We start from the raw sequence: 22440 nt of genomic DNA, 5'->3' as shown, positions 1-22440 counted from the left end.
TACACTCACTGTCGCACTCTCACTATCTCACACTCACTGTCTCACACTCACTGTCTCACACTCACTGTCTCACACTCACTATGTCACACTCACTGTCTCACACTCACTGTCTCACACTCACTGTCTCACAGTCACTGTAGTAATGAAATAGTACCCAACAGATGCATAGTTATCAACTGACTATATGACATGTTAACTGCTACAGCTATTCTGTTAAAATGCCATATGTTTCTTAGACTATCCAAATGAGGTGAAAAAACCATCAATGTTCAATATATGACAACTGTGTTTGTTATGGATTACCGATTCTCCCTTTGTTCCTGCAGCGCCTGGGGTACCCCGCTCGCCCTTCAGGCCCTGTCAATCAATCAATCAATCCATAAATCAATCAGTCAGTCAAAATCCATCCATCCATCTATCCATCCATCAATCCATCCATCTTTCAACCAATCAGCAAAGCAGCCAAAATGTTCCCAATATGTTCATTCATGTAAACGTGATGAAACAAATGGTTGTGTCTTACAGGAAGTCCAGGTAGTCCCATAGAACCTGGGTATCCATTAGTTCCTGGAGGGCCCTAATAGAGACCATAAAGATGTAGAAATACATCTATGTAAGTAAAAATACATCTAATTAAACTTTATCTATCATGTATTGATGAGGAGAAATGTCACTCACCGTTTCACCCTTCACACCTGGTGGTCCTGCTGCCCCTCTCTCACCCTGCTGACCCTGGAGAGATAGAGAAAATAGAGGAGAGAGGGAGAGAGGAGAGAAGAAGAGGAGAGGAGAGAGGGAGAGGAGAGAGGAGAGGAGAGGAGAGAGGGAGAGGAGAGGACAGCGGAGAGAGGAGAGGAGAGAGGGGGAGAGGAGAGGAGAGAGGGAGAGAGGAGAGAGGAAAGAGGAGAGGAGAGAGGGAGAGAGTAGAGAAGAGAGGGAGAGAGGAGAGAAGAAGAGGAGAGAAGAGAGGAGAGGAGAGAGGAGAGGAGAGGAGAGAGGGAGAGGAGAGGACAGCGGAGAGAGGAGAGGAGAGAGGGGGGAGAGAGAGGAGAGAGGGAGAGAGGAGAGAGGAGAGAGGAGAGGCGAGAGGGAGAGAGGAGAGGCGAGAGGGAGAGAGGAGAGAGAGGGAGAGGGAGAGAGAGGAGAGGAGAGGAGAGGAGAGGAGAGGGAGAGAGAGGAGAGGAGAGGAGAGGAGAGGAGAGGAGAGGAGAGGAGAGGAGAGGAGAGTGAGAGAAGAGAGGAGAGAGGGAGAGAGGAGAGGAGAGAGGAGAGAGGAGAGAGGGAGAGAGGGAGAGAGGGAGAGAGGAGAGGTGAGAGGGAGAGAGGAGAGGAGAGAGGGAGAGAGGAGAAGAGAGAGGGAGAGAGGAGAGGTGAGAGGGTGAGAGGAGAGGAGAGAGGAGAGGAGAGAGGGAGAGAGGAGAGGAGAGGAGAGAGGAGAGGAGAGAGGGAGAGAGGAGAGGAGAGAGGAGAGGTGAGAGAGGAGAGGGTAGAGGGAGAGAGGAGAGGTGAGAGTGAGAGAGGAGAGAGGGAGAGAAGAGAGGAGAGAGGAGAGAGGAGAGAGGAGAGAGGAGAGAGGAGAGAGGAGAGGAGAGAGGGAGAGAGGAGAGGAGAGAGGGAGAGAGGAGAGGAGAGAGGGAGAGAGAGAGGTGAGAGGGTGAGAGGAGAGGAGAGAGGAGAGGAGAGAGGGAGAGAGGAGAGGAGAGGAGAGAGGAGAGGAGAGAGGGAGAGAGGAGAGGAGAGAGGAGAGGTGAGAGAGGAGAGGGTAGAGGGAGAGAGGAGAGGTGAGAGGAGAGAGGAGAGAGGGAGAGAAGAGAGGAGAGAGGAGAGAGGAGAGAGGAGAGAGGAGAGAGGAGAGAGGAGAGGAGAGAGGGAGAGAGGAGAGGAGAGAGGTATGGAGAGAGAATGAAGTGAGAGATATGAAGAGAGAGGAGAGGTGAGGAGAGGATAGAAACGAGGAGAAGAGAAGAAATGAGAATGAAAAAAACAAGGAGAAGAGATCACTTGAAAAGAAAGACAAAATTAACACTATATCAGTGGAGGCTGGTGAGGGAGGACAAGTTCATAATAATGCCTGGAAAGGAGTCAATGGAATGGCATCAAACACATAGAAACCATTTGTTTGATACCATTCCACTCACTCCGCTCCAGCCATGAGCCAATCCTCCCCAATTAAGGTGCCACCAACCTCCTGTAAGTTACATATTCCCTATTCCCTGGTGGAGAGAGGAAAAGTACCACTTTCAGCCCCTTTCTATATGTCACCCACTCTCTCAGCCCCTTTCTATCTGTCACCCCACTCTCTCAGCCCCTTTCTATCTGTCACCCCACTCTCTCAGCCCCTTTCTATCTGTCACCACCACCTCAGCCCCTTTCTATCTGTCACCCCACTCTCTCAGCCCCTTTCTATCTGTCACCCCCCTCTCTCAGCCCCTTTCTATCTGTCACCACCTCCTCAGCCCCTTTCTATCTGTCACCCCACTCTCTCAGCCCCTTTCTATCTGTCACCACCACCTCAGCCCCTTTCTATATGTCACCCACTCTCTCAGCCCCTTTCTATCTGTCACCCCCCTCTCTCAGCCCCTTTCTATCTGTCACCCCACTCTCTCAGCCCCTTTCTATCTGTCACCACCACCTCAGCCCCTTTCTATCTGTCACCCCACTCTCTCAGCCCCTTTCTATCTGTCACCCCACTCTCTCAGCCCCTTTCTATCTGTCACCACCACCTCAGCCCCTTTCTATATGTCACCCCACTCTCTCAGCCCCTTTCTATCTGTCACCCCCCTCCAGCCCCTTTCTATCTGTCACCCCCCTCTCTCAGCCCCTTTCTATCTTTCACCACCACCTCAGCCCCTTTCTATCTGTCACCCCCCTCTCTCAGCTTTTCTATCTGTCACCCCACTCTCTCAGCCCCATTTTTTATCTGTCACCCCCTCCAGCCTCTTTCTATCTGTGACCCCCCCCTCAGCCCCTTTCTATCTGTCACCCCCCTCTCTCAGCCCCTTTCTATCTGTCACCCCACTCTCTCAGCCTCTTTCTATCTGTCACCCCCCTCTCTCAGCCTCTTTCTATCTGTCACCCCACTCTCTCAGCCCCTTTCTATCTGTCACCCCACTCTCTCAGCCCCTTTCTATCTGTGCCCCCCCTCAGCCCCCTTTCTATCTGTCACCCCCTCTCTCAGCCCCTTTCTATCTGTCACCCCCTCTCAGCCTCTTTCTATCTGTGACCCCCTCAGCCCCCTTTCTATCTGTCACCCCCTCTCTCAGCCCCTTTCTATCTGTCACCCCACTCTCTCAGCCCCTTTCTATCTGTCACCCCACCTCTCTCAGCCTCTTTCTATCTGTCACCCCCTCTCTCAGCCCCTTTCTATCTGTCACCCCCTCTCTCAGCCCCTTTCTATCTGTCACCCCACTCTCTCAGCCCCTTTCTATCTGTCACCCCCCTCTCTCAGCCCCTTTCTATCTGTCACCCCACTCTCTCAGCTCCCGCTACTATTTAATCAGATACAATTCAACAGAACGGAGTGCGGCAGAGACACACACACACACACACATTCACACACCTGGAATTAAACACTCCCTAACGTTTCAAAATTGATTCCATGCTGGGCTCACAGCGTTCAACCATTGCTGACTTCCATTCTGCTAAAACAATGGAATGAGATGAGGGGTGTTGGTGTGCTGTCTGCACGGCACTACCACTCTCCATCACTTTCACAGGGGAAATCATTGATGAACTGACGAGACAATAGAATTGTCCTCATTTGAAATAACTTTCATTAAAAAGCTGGAGAGATGGAGATAGCAGGAAGATTTCCGTTCAGTGGTAATGGTGTTTCAAAGTAGAAGAGAGATATTGAAATAGAAAGAGTGAGAGAGAGAGAGATCGCAAGAACTAAAGGCAGAGGTGGAGACAGACATACAGTAGACAATAGAATAGAGATTAGGTGTAGTATAGGTGTAGTATAGGTGTAGAATAGGTAGGTGTAACATGGGTGTAGTATAGGTAGGTGCAGTATAGGTGTGGTATAAGTGTAGTATGGGTAGGTGTAGTATAGGAGTAGTATAGGTGTAGTATAGATGTAGTATAGATGTAGTATAGATGTAGTATAGGAGTAGTATAGGTAGGTGTAGTATTGATGTAGTATAGGTGTAATATAGGTGTAATATATGTGTAGTATTGGTGTAGTATACAGTGAGGGAAAAAAGTATTTGATCCCCTGCTGATTTTGTACGTTTGCCCACTGACAAAGACATGATCAGTCTATAATTTTAATGATAGGTTTATTTGAACAGTGAGAGACAGAATAACAACAAAGAAATCCAGAAAAACGCATGTCAAAAATGTTATAAATTGATTTGCATTTTAATGAGGGAAATAAGTATTTGACCCCTCTGTAAAACATGACTTAGTACTTGGTGGCAAAACGTTGGCAATCACAGAGGTCAGACGTTTCTTGTAGTTGGCCACCAGGTTTGCACACATCTCAGGAGGGATTTTGTTCCACTCCTCTTTGCAGATCTTCTCCAAGTCATTAAGGTTTCAAGGCTGACGTTTGGCAACTCGAACCTTCAGCTCCCTCCACAGATTTCCTATGGGATTAAGGTCTGGAGACTGGCTAGGCCACTCCAGGACCTTAATGTGCTTCTTCTTGAACCACTCCTTTGTTGCCTTGGCCGTGTGTTTTGGGTCATTGTCATGCTGGAATACCCATCCACGACCCATTTTCAATGCCCTGGCTGAGGGAAGGAGGTTCTACCCAAGATTTGACGGTACATGGCGCCGTCCATCGTCCCTTTGATGCAGTGAAGTTGTCCTGTCCCCTTAGCAGAAAAACACCCCAAAAGCATAATGTTTCCACCTCCATGTTTGATGGTGGGGATGGTGTTCTTGGGGTCATAGGCAGCATTCCTCCTCCTCCAAACACAGCGAGTTGAGTTGATGCCAAAGAGCTCGATTTTGGTCTCATCTGACCACAACACTTTCACCCAGTTCTCCTCTGAATCATTCAGATGTTTGTTGGCAAACTTCAGACGGGCCTGTATATGTGCTTTCTGAGCAGGGGGACTTATGCTGGCGCTGCAGGATTTCAGTCCTTCACAGCGTAGTGTGTTACCAATTGTTTTCTTGGTGACTATGGTCCCAGCTGCCTTGAGATCATTGACAAGATCCTCCCCGTGTAGTTCTGGGGCTGATTCCTCACCGTTCTCATGATCATTGCAACTCCACGAGGTGAGATCTTGCATGGAGCCCCAGGCCGAGGGAGATTGATAGTTATTTTGTGTTTCTTCCATTTGCGAATAATCGCACCAACTGTTGTCACCTTCTCACCAAGCTGCTTGGCGATAGTCTTGTAGCCCATTCCAGCCTTGTGTAGGTCTACAATCTTGTCCCTGACATCCCTGGAGAGCTCTTTGGTCTTGGCCATGGTGGAGAGTTTGGAATCTGATTGATTGATTGCTTCTGTGGACAGGTGTCTTTTATACAGGTAACAAGCTGAGATTAGGAGCACTCCCTTTAAGAGTATGCTCCTAATCTCAGCTCGTTACCTGTATAAAAGACACCTGGGAGCCAGAAATCTTTCTAATTGAGAGGGGGTCAAATACTTATTTCCCTCATTAAAATGCGAATCAATTTATAACATTTTTGACATGCGTTTTTCTGGATTTTGTTGTTGTTATTCTGTCTCTCACTTTTCAAATAAACCTACAATTAAAATTATAGACTGATAATTTCTTTGTCAGTGGGCAAACATACAAAATCAGCAGGGGATCAAATACTTTTTTCCCTCACTGTATGTGTAGTATAGGTGTAATATAGGTGTAGTATAGGTAGGTGTAGTATAGGTATGTGGAGTATAGGTGTAGTGTAGATGTAGTATAGGTGAATATAGGTGGAGTATAGGTGTAGTATAGATGTAGTATATGTGAATATAGGTGTAGTATATGTAGGTGCAGTATAGGTGCAATATAGGTATGTGTAATATAGGTGGATATAGGTGTAGTATGCTGTATGTGTAGTATAGGTGTAGTATTGGTGTAGTATAAGTGTAGTATAGCTGTAGTATAGGTGTAGTATTGGTAGCTGTAGTATAGGTGTAGTATTGGTAGGTGTGGTATAGGTGAAAATAGGTATAGTATAGTTGCAGTATACTTTGTGTAGTATAGGTGTAGTATATGTGTAGTATTGGTGTAATATAGGTGCAGTATAGGTGTAGTATTGGTAGGTGTAGTATAGGTGTAGTATTGTTGTAGTATAGGTGTAGTATTGGTAGGTGTAGTATAGGTGTAGTATAGGTGTAGTATAGGTGTGGTATTGGTGCAGTATAGGTGCAGTATAGGTGCAGTATAGGTGTAGTTTAGGTGTAGTATTGGTAGGTGTCTTATAGGTGTAGTATAGGTGCAGTATATGTGTAGTATAGGTGCAGTATAGGTGTAGTATAGGTGCAGTATAGGTGTAGTATAGGTGCAGTATAGGTGTAGTATAGGTGTAGTATAGGTGCAGTATAGGTGTAGTATAGGTGCAGTATAGGTGTAGTATAGGTGTAGTATAGGTAGGTGTAGTATAGGTGTAGTATACCGTATGTGTAGTATTAGTGTAGTATAGGTGTAGTATATGTGTAGTATATGTGTATATTATGTGTAGTATAGGTGTACTATATGTGTAGTATTGGTGTAGTATAGGTGTAGTGTTGGTATAGTATATATAGTAAACTCACAGGTAGTCCAGATGAGCCTTGAGGACCAGGAAAACCAGGAGGACCCTGTAGAGGAGAAACATGCAATGAGAGGGGCAGCTAAAACAATGGTTCTGAGTTCTGATTTGTTAACCATTAGTGTTGAAGACACTGGGTTACTACTCCAATCTAAAAGGGATCAAAGCTGGGACTGAGAGACTGAAAAACAGCTTCTATCTCAAGACCATCAGACTGTTAAATAGCCATCACTAGCCGGCCTCCACCCAGTACCCTGTCCTGAACTTAGCCGCTGTCACTAAGCCGGCTACCAACCGGTTACTCAACACTGCACCTTAGAGGCTGCTGACCTATGTACATGGAATCACTGGTCACTTTAATAAATGTTTACATACTGTTTTACTAATTTCATATATATATATATATACTGTATTCTACTGTATTCTAGTCAATGCCACTCCGACTTTTACTTTGTGATTTGTGTGTATTGCTGTGAATTGTTATATACTACTGCACTGTTGGAGCTAGGAACACAAGCATTTCACTACACCCACAATAACATCTGCTAAATATGTGTATTTGATTTGGATACTATTGCTAAAGGGATACTATTCTAAAGGGATACTATTGATAAAGGGATAATATTGCTAAAGGGATAATATTGCTAAATGCATACTATTGCTAAAGGGACACTATTGCTAAAGGGACACTATTGCTAAAGGAATAGTATTGCTAAAGGATAGTATTGCTGAAGGGATACTATTGCTAAAGGGATACTATTGCTAAAAGGATACTATTGCTAAAGGGATTGTATTGCTAAAGGGATACTATTGATAAAGGGATACTATTGCTAAATGGATACTATTGCTAAAAGGTTACTATTGCTAAAAGCATACCATTGCTAAAGGGATAGTATTGCTAAAGGGATACTATTGCTAAAGGGACACTATTGCTAAAGGAATAGTATTGCTAAAGGATAGTATTGCTGAAGGGATACTATTGCTAAAGGGATACTATTGCTAAAGGGATACTATTGCTAAAAGGATACTATTGCTAAAGGGATTGTATTGCTAAAGGGATACTATTGATAAAGGGATACTATTGCTAAATGGATACTATTGCTAAAAGGTTACTATTGCTAAAGCGATGCTATTGCTAAAAGGATACTTATGGAAAAAGTTAACGATTGACTAATTTACATCAATAACGATGTAGTTCTAAGATGCGCCACTAGAGGGCTGTATGACATCGTGTGTAAAGTATCAACATGAAGTTCCTTCATTCTGCTTGATCCCTCAACGATGAAGCTTTATAAGACACACAGGCCACGTAAACACTGCGGCCCTGGTCCAACACTGTGGAAATGCAGCCAACCTACTTGAAAATGTGTGTCTGTTGGAAGGAATCACTGATCTACAAAGGGAAGCACAGCCGCAAGCTGCCCAGTGACACAAGACTTCCAGACGAGCTAAACCACTTCTATGCTCGCTTCGAGGCAAGCAACACTGAAGCATGCATGAGAGCACCAGCTGTTCCGGATGACTATGTGATCACACTCTCCGTAGCCAATGTGAGTAAGACTTTTAAGCAGGTCAACATTCACAAGGCCGCAGGGCCAGACCGATTACCAGAACGTGTACTCCGAGCATGTGCTGACCAACTGGCAAGTGTCTTCACTGACATTTTCAACATGTCCCTGACTGAGTCTGTAATACCAACATGTTTCAAGCAGACCACCATAGTTCCCGTGCCCAAGGACACTAAGATAACCTGCCTAAATGACTACCGACCCGTAGCACTGACGTCTGTAGCCATGAAGTGCTTTGAAAGGCTGGTCATGGCTCACATCAACACCATTATCCCAGAAACCCTAGACCCACCTGTAATTTGCATACCACCCCAACAGATCCACAGATGTTGCAATCTCTATTGCACTCCACACTGCCCTTTCCCACCTGGACAAGAGGAACACCTACGTGAGAATGCTATTCATTGACTACAGCTCAGCATTCAACACCATAGTGCCCTCAAAGCTCATCACTAAGCTAAGGATCCTGGGAGTCAACACCTCCCTCTGCAACTGGATCCTGGACTTCCTGAAGGGCCACCCCCAGGTGGTAAGGGTAGGTAACAACACATCTGCCACACTGATCCTCAACACGGGGGCCCCTCAGGGGTGCGTGCTCAGTCCCCTCCTGTACTCCCTGTTCAACCATGACTGCATGGCCAGGCACGACTCCAACACCATCATTAAGTTTGCCGATGACACAACAGTGGTAGGCCTGATCACCGACAACGATGAGACAGCCTATAGGGAGGAGGTCAGAGACCTGGCCGTGTGGTGCCAGGATAAGAACCTCTCCCTCAACGTGACCAAGACAAAGGAGATGATTGTGGACTACATGAAAAAAAAGAGGACTGAGCACGCCCCCATTCTCATCGACGGGGCTGTAGTAGAACAGGTTGAGAGCTTCAAGTTCCTTGGTGTCCACATCACCAACGAACTATCATGGTCCAAACACACCAAGACAGTCGTGAAGAGGGTATGACAAAGCCTATTCCCCCTCAGGAGACTGAAAAGATTTGGCATATGTCCTCAGATCCTCAAAAAATTCTACAGCTGCACCATCGAGAGCATCCTGACTGGTTGCATCACCGCTCGGCCTCCGACCGCAAGGCACTATAGAGGGTAGGGCGTACGGCCCAGTACATCACTGGGGCCAAGCTTCCTGCCATCCAGGACCTCTATACCAGGCGGTGTCAGAGGAAGGCCCTCAAAATTGTCAAAGGCTCCAGCTACCCTAGTCATAGACTGTTCTCTCTGCTACCGCACGGCAAGCGGTACCGGAGTGCCAAGTCTAGGTCCAAAAGACTTCTCAACAGCTTCTACCCCCAAGCCATAAGACTCCTGAACAGTTAATTATGGCTACCCTGACTATTTGCACTGTGGTTAGAGTGTTGAGCCAGTAACCAAAAGATCGCTGGTTTGAATAGCAGGTGAAAAATCTATTGATGTGTCCTTGAGCAAGGCACTTAACCCTAATTAGCTCCAGGGGTGCTGTACTACTATGGCTGACCCTGTAAAACAACACATTTCACTGCACCTATGTGACAATAAAATATTATTTTATATGGTCAGCTGATAGACACCCAGTTCTTCTTACAGACACCATGCTTTGACTCTGTTGTGCTGGCTTATAATATATCTACTAAACCCTTATGAAGTGTTATAATGCCCTACAATCTCTTGTGTAGAACTCACCATATTCCCTGGTACACCAGCTTGTCCCCTTTGACCCTGAGGACCCTGGGAAATGTAGGCAGAAAGGTACTTTGTGTTAGAGATTCAACACACCAATAACACGCAACTCGCTATATTTCACCACTCACACACGCACACGCACACACACAATTACCGTCTCCCCCCTTATTCCAGGTGATCCTGGTGTTCCTGGGTGGCCTGGTGTTCCTGGTGTTCCTGGTCCAGAGCAGCCTCCATTAGCTCCATTGGTGTTAGTGGTGGTCTACATATCATATCAAATCAAATGTTATTTTATATATAGACAAGAAGATAAAGAAATTATTCAGTGTGTGTGTGTGTGTGTGTGTTGCGTGTGTGTGTGTGTGTGTGTGTGTGAGTTGCGTGCGTGTGTTGCGTGTGTGTGTGCGTGTGTGTGTTGCGTGTGTTTGTGTGTGAGCGCGTGTGTGTGAGTTGCGTGCGTGTGTTGCGTGTGTGTGTGCGTGTGTGTGCGCGTGCATGTGTGAATGTAAGCGTTAGAGACTTACAGGCGCCTGTGCAGCCTCCTCCCTCTGCAGTCTTTGGTTTCTGAAACACTGCAACACATAGAGAAAGGCCATGAGTACAATGGATTGGAATTTCAGTCTACTTCCTGAATTGACTGGAATTGACAGCAACCCTGTTAGGTACCAGTGATTCATGAACCAAGAATAAACATGTAGAATTTCCAGGACTATAATCTGAGGCAAAATTTTATACACCCCTAACCACGTCACCTGTGCAACCCCTTCCCCCCACCCCCACGCTCCCTTCCCCCTGCCTCTCACCCTCTCACAGCCGTCAGGGGCATGGCCTATGGCAGGCTTGCCCTCATCTCCCTTCTCTCCCTTGGTGCCCGCCATGCCTGGTACCCCTGGCAAACCCTTGGAGCAGTCCTCACACACCTCCTGCAGCAGAGGACACACGCACACAGACAGACGTTTATAACATGAAATGTGTGTGCTTAATGTACACTACATGGACAGTTCATGCACCTTGGTGTTATTTTTCAAGATCAATACTATAAAAGTCTAACTTCCAGAGTGCACCTCCCTACCTCCTGTCTTACCTGTCCATCTCCTCGACTGTCCTGGTCCTGAGGCAGCCTCAGATGCTGAGGGAGGGAAGGGGGAGGGGGCTATGAAAGGGGGGGAGTCAGTGAGAGAGGGGGAGAGGAGCGTCAGTGGGGGGATCAGAGGGGGATAGGAGAGTCAGTGAGGAGAGGGGATCAGAGGGGAGAGGAGGGTCAGTGAGGGAGGGGGATCAGGAGGGGGAGAGGAGAGTCAGTGAGGGAGAGGGGATCAGAGGGGGAGAGGAGGGTCAGTGAGGGAGGGGGATCAGGAGGGGGAGAGGAGAGTCAGCGAGGGAGGGGGATCAGGAGGGGGAGAGGAGAGTCAGTGAGGGAGGGAGGGGGAGAGGAGAGTCAGTGAGGGAGGGAGGGGGGAGGGGATCAGGAGGGGGAGAGGAGATTCAGTGAGGGAGGGAGGGGGAGAGGAGAGTCAGTGAGGGAGGGAGGGGGGAGGGGGTCAGAGGGGGAGAGGAGAGTCAGTGAGGGAGGGGTAAAAGGCTTCAAGTAGAAGTTGCCCTTAGGCACTGATCTATGATCAGTTTATCCTTCCCAAATCCTAATCTTAATCACTAAGGAGGGGCCAATGCAAAACTGATCTTAGATCAACGTCTAGGGGCAACTTCATCCTTCTACAGTAAAAATGTTGGGGTTTATACAACTATAATGTATAAGTACAATTGATTTCTGCACATTGATGCAACAGTGCAAAGTGTTGAACTGCAGTACAGTCCAAAGTGTTGAACTGCAGTACAGTGCAAACGGTGTTGAACTGCAGTACAGTCCAAAGTGTTGAACTGCAGTACAGTGCAAATTCGATGAACGATCCATTCAGGAGTCCCAAATAGTACTCAATTCCCCATGTAGTGTTGTACATTTGTCCAGAATCACATAGGCCACTAGAGGGAATAGGGTACCATTTAAGATTTGCCAAAGGAGACACAAAACATTCAAAATCACAAGGTTTTGCAAGTCTTTCAAAGCAGGTTGGTATTTAATTCCAGGTATTAATTGGGATTATTGTTAGAGTTTTAAAGTTAAATGATTTACAACATGGTTGGCCTGAAACATTTGTACCACTCCAATCACACCAGGAAACCCACTTACAGTACAATACTTCCACTTTTTAGCAGTGGGGCCCTTCACACAGTGAGAGAACCTGTGAATTGCAGTTCACCTGGTTTCAAACCCATTTAAAACCAATTGGCTTTGTTGAAATGGTTGTTATTATAGCCAGAAGGGCTAATTTGAGCTAGCATGGTGCAGCTCAATAGGTTTGTTAGACTAAGGTTGTATGCATTAAACAGGACCTGTCAGAGAGTCTGTCATTCACTTTCAATATCATCCTATTTAAATATCCTGCAATTTTGTTAAATTGTCTTTTTTTTTAATGGATTCATTTGCATTCAAATAACTTACCGGTTAAATTGTGTTTCTGAGAAAGTTTTTAGTTTTTTAAGGATACATTTATACTTAGCTAAGACTAAGCTAAGAGTGCATTAAGAATTAAGCTAAGAGTGAATCGTTTTAATAGTCTGTTTTAGGGGATTAAATACATTGAAACTCAACATGCAGGCAGGTCCATGGAGCTAGAGAGCAGCTGGTAGGTCTGTCTGTCTGTCTACTGATGTTCGGACTGAAGCACTTCTGGAGTGTGTATAATGTGGACATGTTTAACTATTCTTGTGGGGACCAGAAGTCCCCACAAAAATACTAAACAAACAAACATTTGACCAACTGGGGACATTTTGTTAGTCCCCACGAGGTCAAATGCTATTTCTAGGGGTTAAGGTTTGAATTAGTGTTAGGGTTCGAATTCCGTTAAGGGTTAGGGTTAGGAGCTAGGGTTAGGGGTTAGGAAAAATAGGATTTTGAATGGGACTGAATTGTGTGTCCCCACAAGGTTAGCTGTACAAGACTGTGTGTGTGTGTTTGTGTGTGTGTGTGTGTGTGTGTGTGTGTGTGTGTGTGTGTGTGTGTGTGTGTGTGTGTGTGTGTGTGTGCGTGCGTGCGTGGATGTGTGTGTGAAGCCAAGTTTCCACTGTGGGTAGATTGATTATTCTGTTGAGGGTGTGTGTGTGTGTGTGTGTGTGTGTGTGTGTGTGTGTGTGTGTGTGTGTGTGTGTGTGTGTGTGTGTGTGTGTGTGTGTCTGTGTGTGTGTGTCTGTGTGTCTGTGTGTGTGTGTGTGTGTGTGTGTGTGTGTGTGTGTGTCTGTGTGTGTGTGTGTGTGTGTGTGTGTGTGTGTGTGTGTGTGTGTGTGTGTGTGTGTGTGTGTGTGTGTGTGTGTGTGTGTGTGTGTGGCAGGGAGCTGAGATGGATGGCAATGATATGGAAACTAGAGCTCATAGGGCAGCACTCTTAGCCGCAGAGCTAAAGGCTCTTACTGTACTCAGCATAACAAGGCTGAACAGCAGAGTACAACAAAGCTCTTTGACTCAAACGAGTGGCTGCACACACACACTCACACATTGCCTTTATGACACTACGTTAATAATGTGTGAGTGTGTTTGTATATGTATGTGTGTGTGTGTGCGTGCATGCTTTTGGGGCACAAATCAATGGTAAAAGTCTCTCCAAAAGGCAAAAAGTGCATTTTAAGACAGAAAGTAAAGTGTGAGGACATTAATTTCTCTGAATTATAAAAACACACGGTATACTTTGCCACTACGCACTGCCACTCAGTCGTGGTGTGCCTACTGTATAGTTTTGTGTTGAAATTGTAGAGATCCTCAATTAACTTCTGCCAGTGCTCCAGTCACTACAGTCTCTCTCTCTCCCCCCATCAGCCAAATCACAAAGCCGTGGCACTCTCCTCTAGCTCCGCCTCCTACTGTATGTCTGGCATGGGTTGGGGTCAACTCCATTTCAATTTAGACAATTCAGCTAATGAATTCTATAATCAGAAAGTGTAATTGATATTCATTGACACTGACAATAGTTTTTCCCAATTCTGGAATTGGATTTTCAAATGTTCAGTGTCTGAAGTGTCTGAATTTAAATGGAGGTGACTCCCCCCTTGCTGTCTGTTTACTTACAGTTGTCCCAGGCAGACCCGGCTGCCCTGGTACCCCGTCGTTGCCAGGGATACCCTGAAAGAAGGAACTGAGGTTCAACTGGTTTTAGCCAATCACAGGCTTGCCACATCCCTCTTCACCAACGGTCAGAGGGGTCACAGGTTCAAGGTTGAAGGAACAACCAATCACCTGTGTTCTCCCTCTCCTGGTTTGTGTTCAGACTCTTCTGGTTTGGTTGTTTAGTTTTTAAAAACTATTTAAATTCATTTAAATAGTTTGATTATAGTTTAGTGTAAATCATTTGATTGTTTTGTCTAATTTTGAGAGATAAACACAACACCAGATTAAAGACCATGCAGGGATCTCTGTGCAAGAGGTGAATATATATATATGTTTTAAAGTGCTTTGATTTCAACAATTTGATTTACGCACACAAAGTTATGGTTGGGTGCTTGATGAATACATGAATATCATATTCAGATGAATCAATCTATTGTCTTACACAGTGAACTCAGCCTGGTCTTTAAGAACCAATATTACATGTTTGTTTCCAATGGAAACAAGGGACCCATTTGTCATGTAAACTCCTCTCAGCATTCCCATTCATCTGATTTACCTTTGTACACTGTTCAGAATGAATTAGGATTTCAGATTTCCCCTACAATCAGAGGAAATATTCTCCTAACACTTTATTTGAAGGTCTTCTAATTTACAATAAGTTTACTAAATGGTTAAATAACTATTTAATTATGATTTATAAGCAGTTTATAACATCAATATTCCCAACAATATTCCTAATGTATCATATTTTGATAGTAATATTCAACAATCCCAAAGCTTCCCACAAGAGTTAGTGAATGTTTAAAGCCGTGCTAAGATTTAACAAAGACTCCCATTATACCTTTACAGCCCACAGGGTTAACAATTAGCATAGTTTCATTACATGGATATGGTTTAAGCTATTGTATTGATGCAATAGTTATATATGTACTTGCATATTTACTTTTACTATTGTGTAACATGTTTAAATTATGAAATGTAAGATAATCATTTGCAATTTTAATCTGGTCTTAATTTGCATTTAGAGTTTTATTAGCTATGACCCCAAGCTGCCCAAGCCAGAACCCAATATGGAAGCCAAACCTGAAGAGGAAATAAGGGACCCGGAAGGAGGAAGGTGGACCGTGAAAGGTGGAAGTTGGAAGGAGGAAGGTGAACGTGGAAGGTGGAAGGTGGAAGATGGAAGGAGGAAGGTGGTAGGTGGAAGGTGGAAGGAGGAAGGTGAAAGGTGGTAGGAGGAAGGTGGAATATGGAAGGTGGTAGGTGGAAGGACGAAGAAGGAAGGTGGAAGGTGGAAGGAGGAAGGTATAAGGTGGAAGGTGGAGGAGGAAGGTGAAAGGTGGAAGGTGGTAGGAGGAAGGAGGCAGGAGGAAGGTGGTAGGTGGAAGGTGGAAGGTGGAAGATGGAAGGTGGAAGGTGGATGGTGGAAGGAGGAAGGTGGAAGGTAGTAGGAGGAAGGTGGAAGATGGAAGGTGGAAGGTGGAAGGTGGAAGGACGAAGGAGGAAGGTGGAAGGTGGAACTAGGAAGGTGGGAGGTGGAAGGTGGAAGGAGGAAGGTGGAAGGTGGTAGGAGGAATGAGGTAGGAGGAAGGTGGTATGAGGAAGGAGGTAGGAGGAAGGTGGAAGGTGGAAGGACGAAGGAGGAAGGTGGTAGGTGGAAGGAAGAATGTGGAAGGAGGAAGGTGGAAGGTGGAAGGAGGAAGGTGGTAGGAGGAAGGAGGTAGGAGGAAGGTGGTAGGTGGAAGGAGGTAGGAGGAAGGTGGTAGGAGGAAGGAGGAAGGTGGAAGGTGGTAGGAGGAGAGCAGAAAAATAGTGTGGAGGAAAATGACCAACAAGAGTGAGAACAATGGAGTGGAGAAGAGAAGAAAGAGAGAGAGAGAGAGAGAGAGAGAGATAGAGAGAGAGAGAAAAGTGACAGAGGGGGAGAGAGAGAGAGAGAGAGAGAGAATGAGAGAGAAACGTGACAGAGAGAGAGAGAGAGAGAGAGAGAGTGAGATAGAGAGACAAAGAGACAGAGAGACAGAGAGAAAGGGCCAAAGTATATTCATTTTAATGAATGCTCCCCCTCTCTCCTACCTGGGGTCCTGGGATGCCGATGAAGCCCTGTAGCCCAGGAGGGCCAGGAGGACCTGGTGGTCCCGGAGGCCCCTGGAACACACACACACAGATACACATATATCCAGTGAGACTTTGCGAACCACACAACATCGTCAGGCATCATTTGGAGCCTAATTATTCCAACAACAAAAACAAATTCAATTGATATTCAGCCAAGTGACACTAGTGAACTGAAGCCAAAAGGCAGACATGGCTAATAGATGATAGAGAGACCAGACCTGCCACATGTTTCCTCCCAGAGTTCCTGGGGCTCCCTGCAAGGCAGGAGTAGTCAAATTCAGAGTACATCATCAGCAGATCATAAGTATGCATGAACAAACACTGGCACCCTACAGTGAAACAATTATCCTGCAGAATAACTCAAAACTAATTAAAAAACAGCTGTGTATGTGTATGCATGTGTGTGTGTACGCGCAAACTAGCCATACTCACAGGTCCTCCTGTTCCTCCTATTCCTGCGTATGGAGGGCTGATACAGTTACACTCTCCAGGTTCACCCTGAAAAACACCCAGAAAACCATCACACACCTCTCATAGATCACACAGACAAGTTGTGAAATAATTATACTGTATCGTTGACACTAAGGCCAGAATCCAAACTTGAGTTCTGTGTTGCTTAAAATGAGCGGGCGATTTGCACTAAAGCCAAACTCAACATAGGATTCGATTTTTAGATAATGACTGAGAAAGAAACAGCATGCAGCGAGAGAGACGCCTGAAACTCTACACAAGCTGTCACTCATTCATAACTACTGTAATCTGAGTGACTATTTTCAGCTGTAATCATTCTAGGCCTTTGCTACAGTAGGTTTAGTTTGGTGAGAGAGTGAGTGAGAGGAGCTGAGGATATTACAATACATTTCAGCTGCTGGAATGTCCTCCTCTATGGCTGCGTTTACACATTCTGATATTTTTCCACTAATCAGTCTTTTGTCCATTCAGATCAGCTCTTTTGCCAACAATTGGGCAAAATATCAAAATTGGGCTGCCTGTGTAAACGCAGCCTATCTGTGTTTGTCTTTCAGATTCAGATTCAGAAAAGTAATGTCCTCAACGAGGCAATTAATTTAGCAGCAAACATAATACATACAGGGAAAATCACATATTTAAAAACAAGAACAACAGATAGCAATGAATATTTAAAAGCAAAGTAGGCTGGTTAAGTGCAATTTCATAGAAATGTCAGAATTAGGCTGAATGGCACATTCTAGACAGAATGAGGCTGGGATGTAAAGTGGCTGTTTATGGGCTCCTGACCAATTATGTTATTTTGTGTGTTTTATTTGCGCTGATCTTAACTTTTTTTTGGCATAATGTTTCCGCCATCTATCACCAAAAAGGGCCTCTGGACTTCAGAACAGAGATAACTAAACTCGATTTGGATGAAGAATTCTACCACCACAAACCGATGTTGGCACTAAGACCGCACTCAACGAGCTCTATAGGGCCCGAAGCCAAAAATAAAATGCTCATCCAGTGGCGATGCTCCTATTGGCCGTTGATTTTAATGCAGGAAAACTGAAATCTGTTTTACCTAATTTTTCCAAGCATGTCACCTGTTTAACTAGAGGGGAAAAAACTCTAGATCACCTCTACTCCACACACAGAGACTCATACAAAACTCTCCCTCACCATCCTTTTGTCAAATCTGACCATAACTCTATCCTCCTGATTCCTGCTTAAAAGCACAAATTCAAACAGGAAGTACCAGTGACACTCTCAATTCGGACGTGGTCTGATGAAGCAGATGCTAAGCACAGACTGGAATATGTTCCGGGATTCATCTGATGGCATTGAGGAGTTTACCACATCAGTCACCGGCTTCATTAATAAGTGCATCAACGACGTCGTCCCCACAGTGACCAGCGTACATATCCCAGCTATAAGCCATGGATTACAGGCAACATCCGCACTGAGCTAAAGGCTAGAGCTGCCGCTTTCAAGGAGCGGGACAGTAATTCCGCTACACCCTCCAGCGAAACATCAAACAGGCAAAGCGTCAATAGAGGACTATGATCGAATCATACTACACCGGCTGACGCTCATCGGATGTGGCAGCACTTGCAAACTATAACAGACTACAAAGGGAAACCCAGCCACAAGCCTAACAGACGAGCTAAACGTCTTCTATGGTCATGTCGAGGCCAGCTATACAGAACCATGAGTAAGAGCACTAGCTGTTTCGGATGACTGTGTGATCATGCTCTCCATAGCCGATGTGAGTAAGACCTTCAACATTCATAAGTGCGTAATACCTACATGTTTCAAGCAGACCACCATAGTCCCCGTGCCCAAGAATGCCAAGGTAACCTGTCTTAATGACTATCGCCCCGTGGCACTCACATCTGTAGCCATGAAATGCATTGAAAGGCTGGTCATGACTCACATCAACACCATCATCCCAGACACCCTGGACCCACTCCAATTCGCATCTGCCCCAACAGATCCACAGATCAATCTCTATTGCACTCCACATTGACCTTTCCCACTTGGACAAAAGAAACACTGATGTGATAATGCTGTTCATTGACTACAGCTCAGCGTTCAACACCACAGTGCCCTCGAAATTCATCACTAAGCTAAGGGCCATGGTGGTAAGGGTAGGCAACAACACATCCGCCACGCTGACCCTCAACTTGGGGGCCCTTCAGGGGTGCGTGCTTCGTCCCCTCATGTACTCCCTGTTCACCCACGACTGCGTGGCTGCGCACGCCTCCAACACCATCATTAAGTTTGCTGATGACACAAAGGTGGTAGGCCTGATCACTGACAACTATGAGACAGCCTATAGGGAGGAGGTCAGAGACCTGGCAGTTTGGTGTCAGGACAACAATAAGACAAAGGAGCTTATCGTGGACTACATGAAACGGAGGGCTGAGCACACCACCATTCACATCGACAGGGCTGTAGTGGAGCGGGTCGAGAGCTTGAAGTTCCTCGGTGTCCACATCACTAAGGACCTATTATGGTCCAAACACACCAACACAGTCGTGAAGAGGGCACAATAACGCCTCTTCCCCCTTAGGAGGATGAAAAGATTTGGCATGGGCCCTTAGATCCTCAAAAAGTTAAACAGCTGCACAATCAAGAGCATTTTGACTGGCTGCATCACCCCTTGGTATGGCAACTGCTTGGCATCCGACCGCAAGGCGCTATAGAGGGTAATGTGGGTGTGTGTGTGTATGGCCCAGTACATCACTGGGACCGAGCTCCCTGCCATCCAGGACCTCTATACCAGGCAGTGTCAGAGGAAGGCCCACATTTTTTTCAAAGACTCCTGCCACACAAGCCACAGATGTTTCTCTCTGCTACCGCATGCCAAGCGGTACCAATACACCAAGTCTGGAACCAACAGGACCCTGAACAGCTTCTACCCCAAAGCCATACGACTTCTAAACAAGACTGCTAAATAGCTTAGCAAATGGCTACCCAGACTACCTGCAATTACCATTTTTTGCACTAACTCTCTTGCACTGACTCTATGCACACACACACTGGACTCTACCCACACACTCACACATACTTACACCACAACACACACACACACACACACTACATACTCCCACACTACATACACCCACACATACATAACATGCACACACATGCATACTGACGGCACAAACACACACACACACACACTTGTTTTCGTGAAAATTCAGGACTTTTTGGAGCGTTAAAATGTTTGACCAATAAAACTCTTATTTTCCCTAACCACTAACCATAACCGTAACCCCAAAAACCCTAACCCTAACCCTAACCTTAACCCTAAACCTAACCCTAAACCTAACCCTTAAGCTTAAAATAGCATTTTAACAAATTCAGGACCTTTTCAGGACATTCAGGTGAAATGTTAGGACTTTGGGGTCCTGATAATGTTGGAAAACACACACACACACACACATCAAGACAAAGGAGATGATCGTGGACTACAGGAAAAGCACGGCCGAGCACGCCCCCATTCTCATCAACGGGCCTGTAGTGGAGCAGGTTGAGAGCTTCAGGTTCCTTGGTGTCCACATCACCAACAAACTGTCATGGTCTAAACACACCAAGACAGTCGTGAAGAGGACACGACAATGCCTATTCCCCCTCAGGAGACTGAAAAGATTTGGCATGGGTCCTCAGATCCTCAAAAAGTTCTACAGCTGCACCATCAAGAGCATCCTGACTGGTTGCATCACCGCCTGGTCTGGCAACTGCTCGGCCTCCGACCGCAAGGCACTACAGAGGTTAGTGCGTACGGCCCAGTACATCACTGGGCAAAGCTTCCTGCCATCCATGACCTCTATAGCAGGCAGTGTCAGAGGAAGGCCCTAAAAGTTGCCATAGACTCCAGCCACCCTAGTCATAGACTGTTCTCTTTGCTACCGCACGGCAAGCGGTACCAGAGCGCCAAGTCTAGGTCCAAAAGGCTTCTTAACAGCTTCTACCCCCAAGCCATAAGACTCCTGAACAGCTAACCAAATGGCTACCCAGACTATTTGCATTGACCCCCCGCTGCTGCTCTCTATTTATTATCTATGCATAGTCACTTTACCTCTACCTACATGTACATATTACCTCAATTACCTCGACTAACCTGTGCCCCCGCACATTGACTCTGTACCGGTACCCCCTGTATATAGCCTTGTTACTGTTATTTGATTTTAATTTAATTTATTCATTGTTTACTTCATTTTATTTAGTAAATGCTTTCTTAACACTTTTTCTTCTTAAAACTGCATTGTTGGTTAAGGGCTTGTAAGTAAGCATTTCACTGTAAGGCGCATGTGACAAATAACAATTTGATTTGATTAGATTTGATACACACACACTGCTACTGTTAATTATCTATCCTGTTGCCTATTCACCCCTACCTACATGTACAGTACATAGCTATAGTGGCTTGCGAAAGTATTCACCCCCCTTGGCGTTTTTCCTATTTTGTTGCCTTCCAACCTGGAATTAAAATGGATTTGGGGGGGGTTGTATTATTTGATTTACACAACATGCCTACCACTTTGAAGATGCAACATATTTTTTATTGTGAAACAAACAAGAAATATGACAAAAAAACAGAAAACTTGAGTGTGCATATGTATTCACCCCCCCAAAGTCAATACTTTGTAGAGCCACCTTTTGCAGTAATTACAGCTGCAAGCTTCTTGGGGTATGTCACTATAAGCTTGGCACATCTAGTCACCGGGATTTCTGCCCATTCTTCAAGGCAAAACTGCTCCAGCTCCTTCAAGTTGGGTGGGTTCCGCTGGTGTACAGCAATCTTTAAGTCATACCACAGATTCTCAATTGGATTGAGGTCTGGGCTTTGACTAGGCCATTCCAAGACATTTAAATGTTTCCCCTTAAACCACTCAAGTGTTGCTTTAGCAGTATGCTTAGGGTCATTGTCCTGCTGGAAGGCGAACCTCTGTCCCAGTCTCAAATCTCTGGAAGACTGAAACAGGTTTCCCTCAAGAATTTCCCTGTATTTAGCGCCATACATCAATCCTTCAAATCTGACCAGTTTCCCAGTCCCTGCCGATGAAAAACATCCCCACCATGCCTCTTTGATTAATGCCCTCCTTGCCTGGTCCGTGAGATTTGGTGGGCGGCCCTCTCTTGGCAGGTTTGTTGTGGTGCCATATTCTTTCAATTTTTTAATAATGGATTTAATGGTGCTCCGTGGGATGTTCAAAGTTTCTGATATTTTTTTATAACCCAACCCTGATCTGTACTTCTCCACAACTTTGTCCCTGACCTGTTTGGAGAGCTTATTGGTCTTCATGGTGCCGCTTGCTTGGTGGTGTCCCTTGCTTAGTGGTGTTGCAGACTCTGGAGCCTTTCAGAACAGGTGTACTGAAATCATTTGACAGATCATGTGACACTTAGATTGTACACAGGTGGACTTAATTTAACTAATTATGTGACTTCTGAAGGTATTTGGTTGCACCAGATCTTATTTAGGGGCTTCATAGCAAAGGGGGTGAATACATATGCACGCACCACTTTTCCGTTATTAATTTTTTAGAATTCTTTGAACCAAGTAATTTTTTTTATTTCACTTCACCAATTTGGACTATTTTGTGTATGTCCATTACATGAAATCCAAATAAAAATCAATTTAAATTACAGGTTGTAATGCAACAAAATAGGAATAACGCCAAGGGGGATGAATACTTTTGCAAGGCACTGTACCTCAATGACCTCGTACCCCTGCACGTCGACTTGGTACTG

At 45.5% G+C, this 22440-nt stretch overlaps 1 protein-coding gene across 5 annotated transcripts in view; it reads right to left on the bottom strand.

The window, feature by feature from the left end:
• The window catches only part of LOC121572028 (collagen alpha-1(XVI) chain), a 158726-nt gene that overhangs the window by 22284 nt on the left and 114002 nt on the right, over positions 1-22440 (bottom strand). For 2 of the 5 annotated variants that reach the window (XM_045222001.1, XM_045222002.1), the window contains exons 39-51: positions 16660-16725; positions 16446-16481; positions 16186-16257; positions 14071-14124; positions 11026-11106; positions 10757-10876; positions 10478-10525; positions 10108-10215; positions 9954-9998; positions 6716-6760; positions 679-732; positions 524-577; positions 304-357 (exon numbers count right to left, since the gene is read on the bottom strand). In XM_045222001.1, coding sequence (XP_045077936.1) covers positions 304-357; positions 524-577; positions 679-732; positions 6716-6760; positions 9954-9998; positions 10108-10215; positions 10478-10525; positions 10757-10876; positions 11026-11106; positions 14071-14124; positions 16186-16257; positions 16446-16481; positions 16660-16725 — 837 coding nt within the window. The remainder of the gene's footprint in view (positions 1-303; positions 358-523; positions 578-678; positions 733-6715; positions 6761-9953; positions 9999-10107; positions 10216-10477; positions 10526-10756; positions 10877-11025; positions 11107-14070; positions 14125-16185; positions 16258-16445; positions 16482-16659; positions 16726-22440) is intronic. The other 3 variants (XM_045222003.1, XM_045222004.1, XM_045222005.1) reach the window with 3 other exon arrangements.

The sequence above is a fragment of the Coregonus clupeaformis genome, chromosome 8, assembly GCF_020615455.1.
Source record: "Coregonus clupeaformis isolate EN_2021a chromosome 8, ASM2061545v1, whole genome shotgun sequence".
In the NCBI taxonomy this organism is placed as follows: Eukaryota; Metazoa; Chordata; class Actinopteri; order Salmoniformes; family Salmonidae; genus Coregonus; species Coregonus clupeaformis.
The sequence above is the reverse complement of the archived record's forward strand: the minus strand, read 5'-3'. Positions and strand labels throughout refer to the sequence as shown.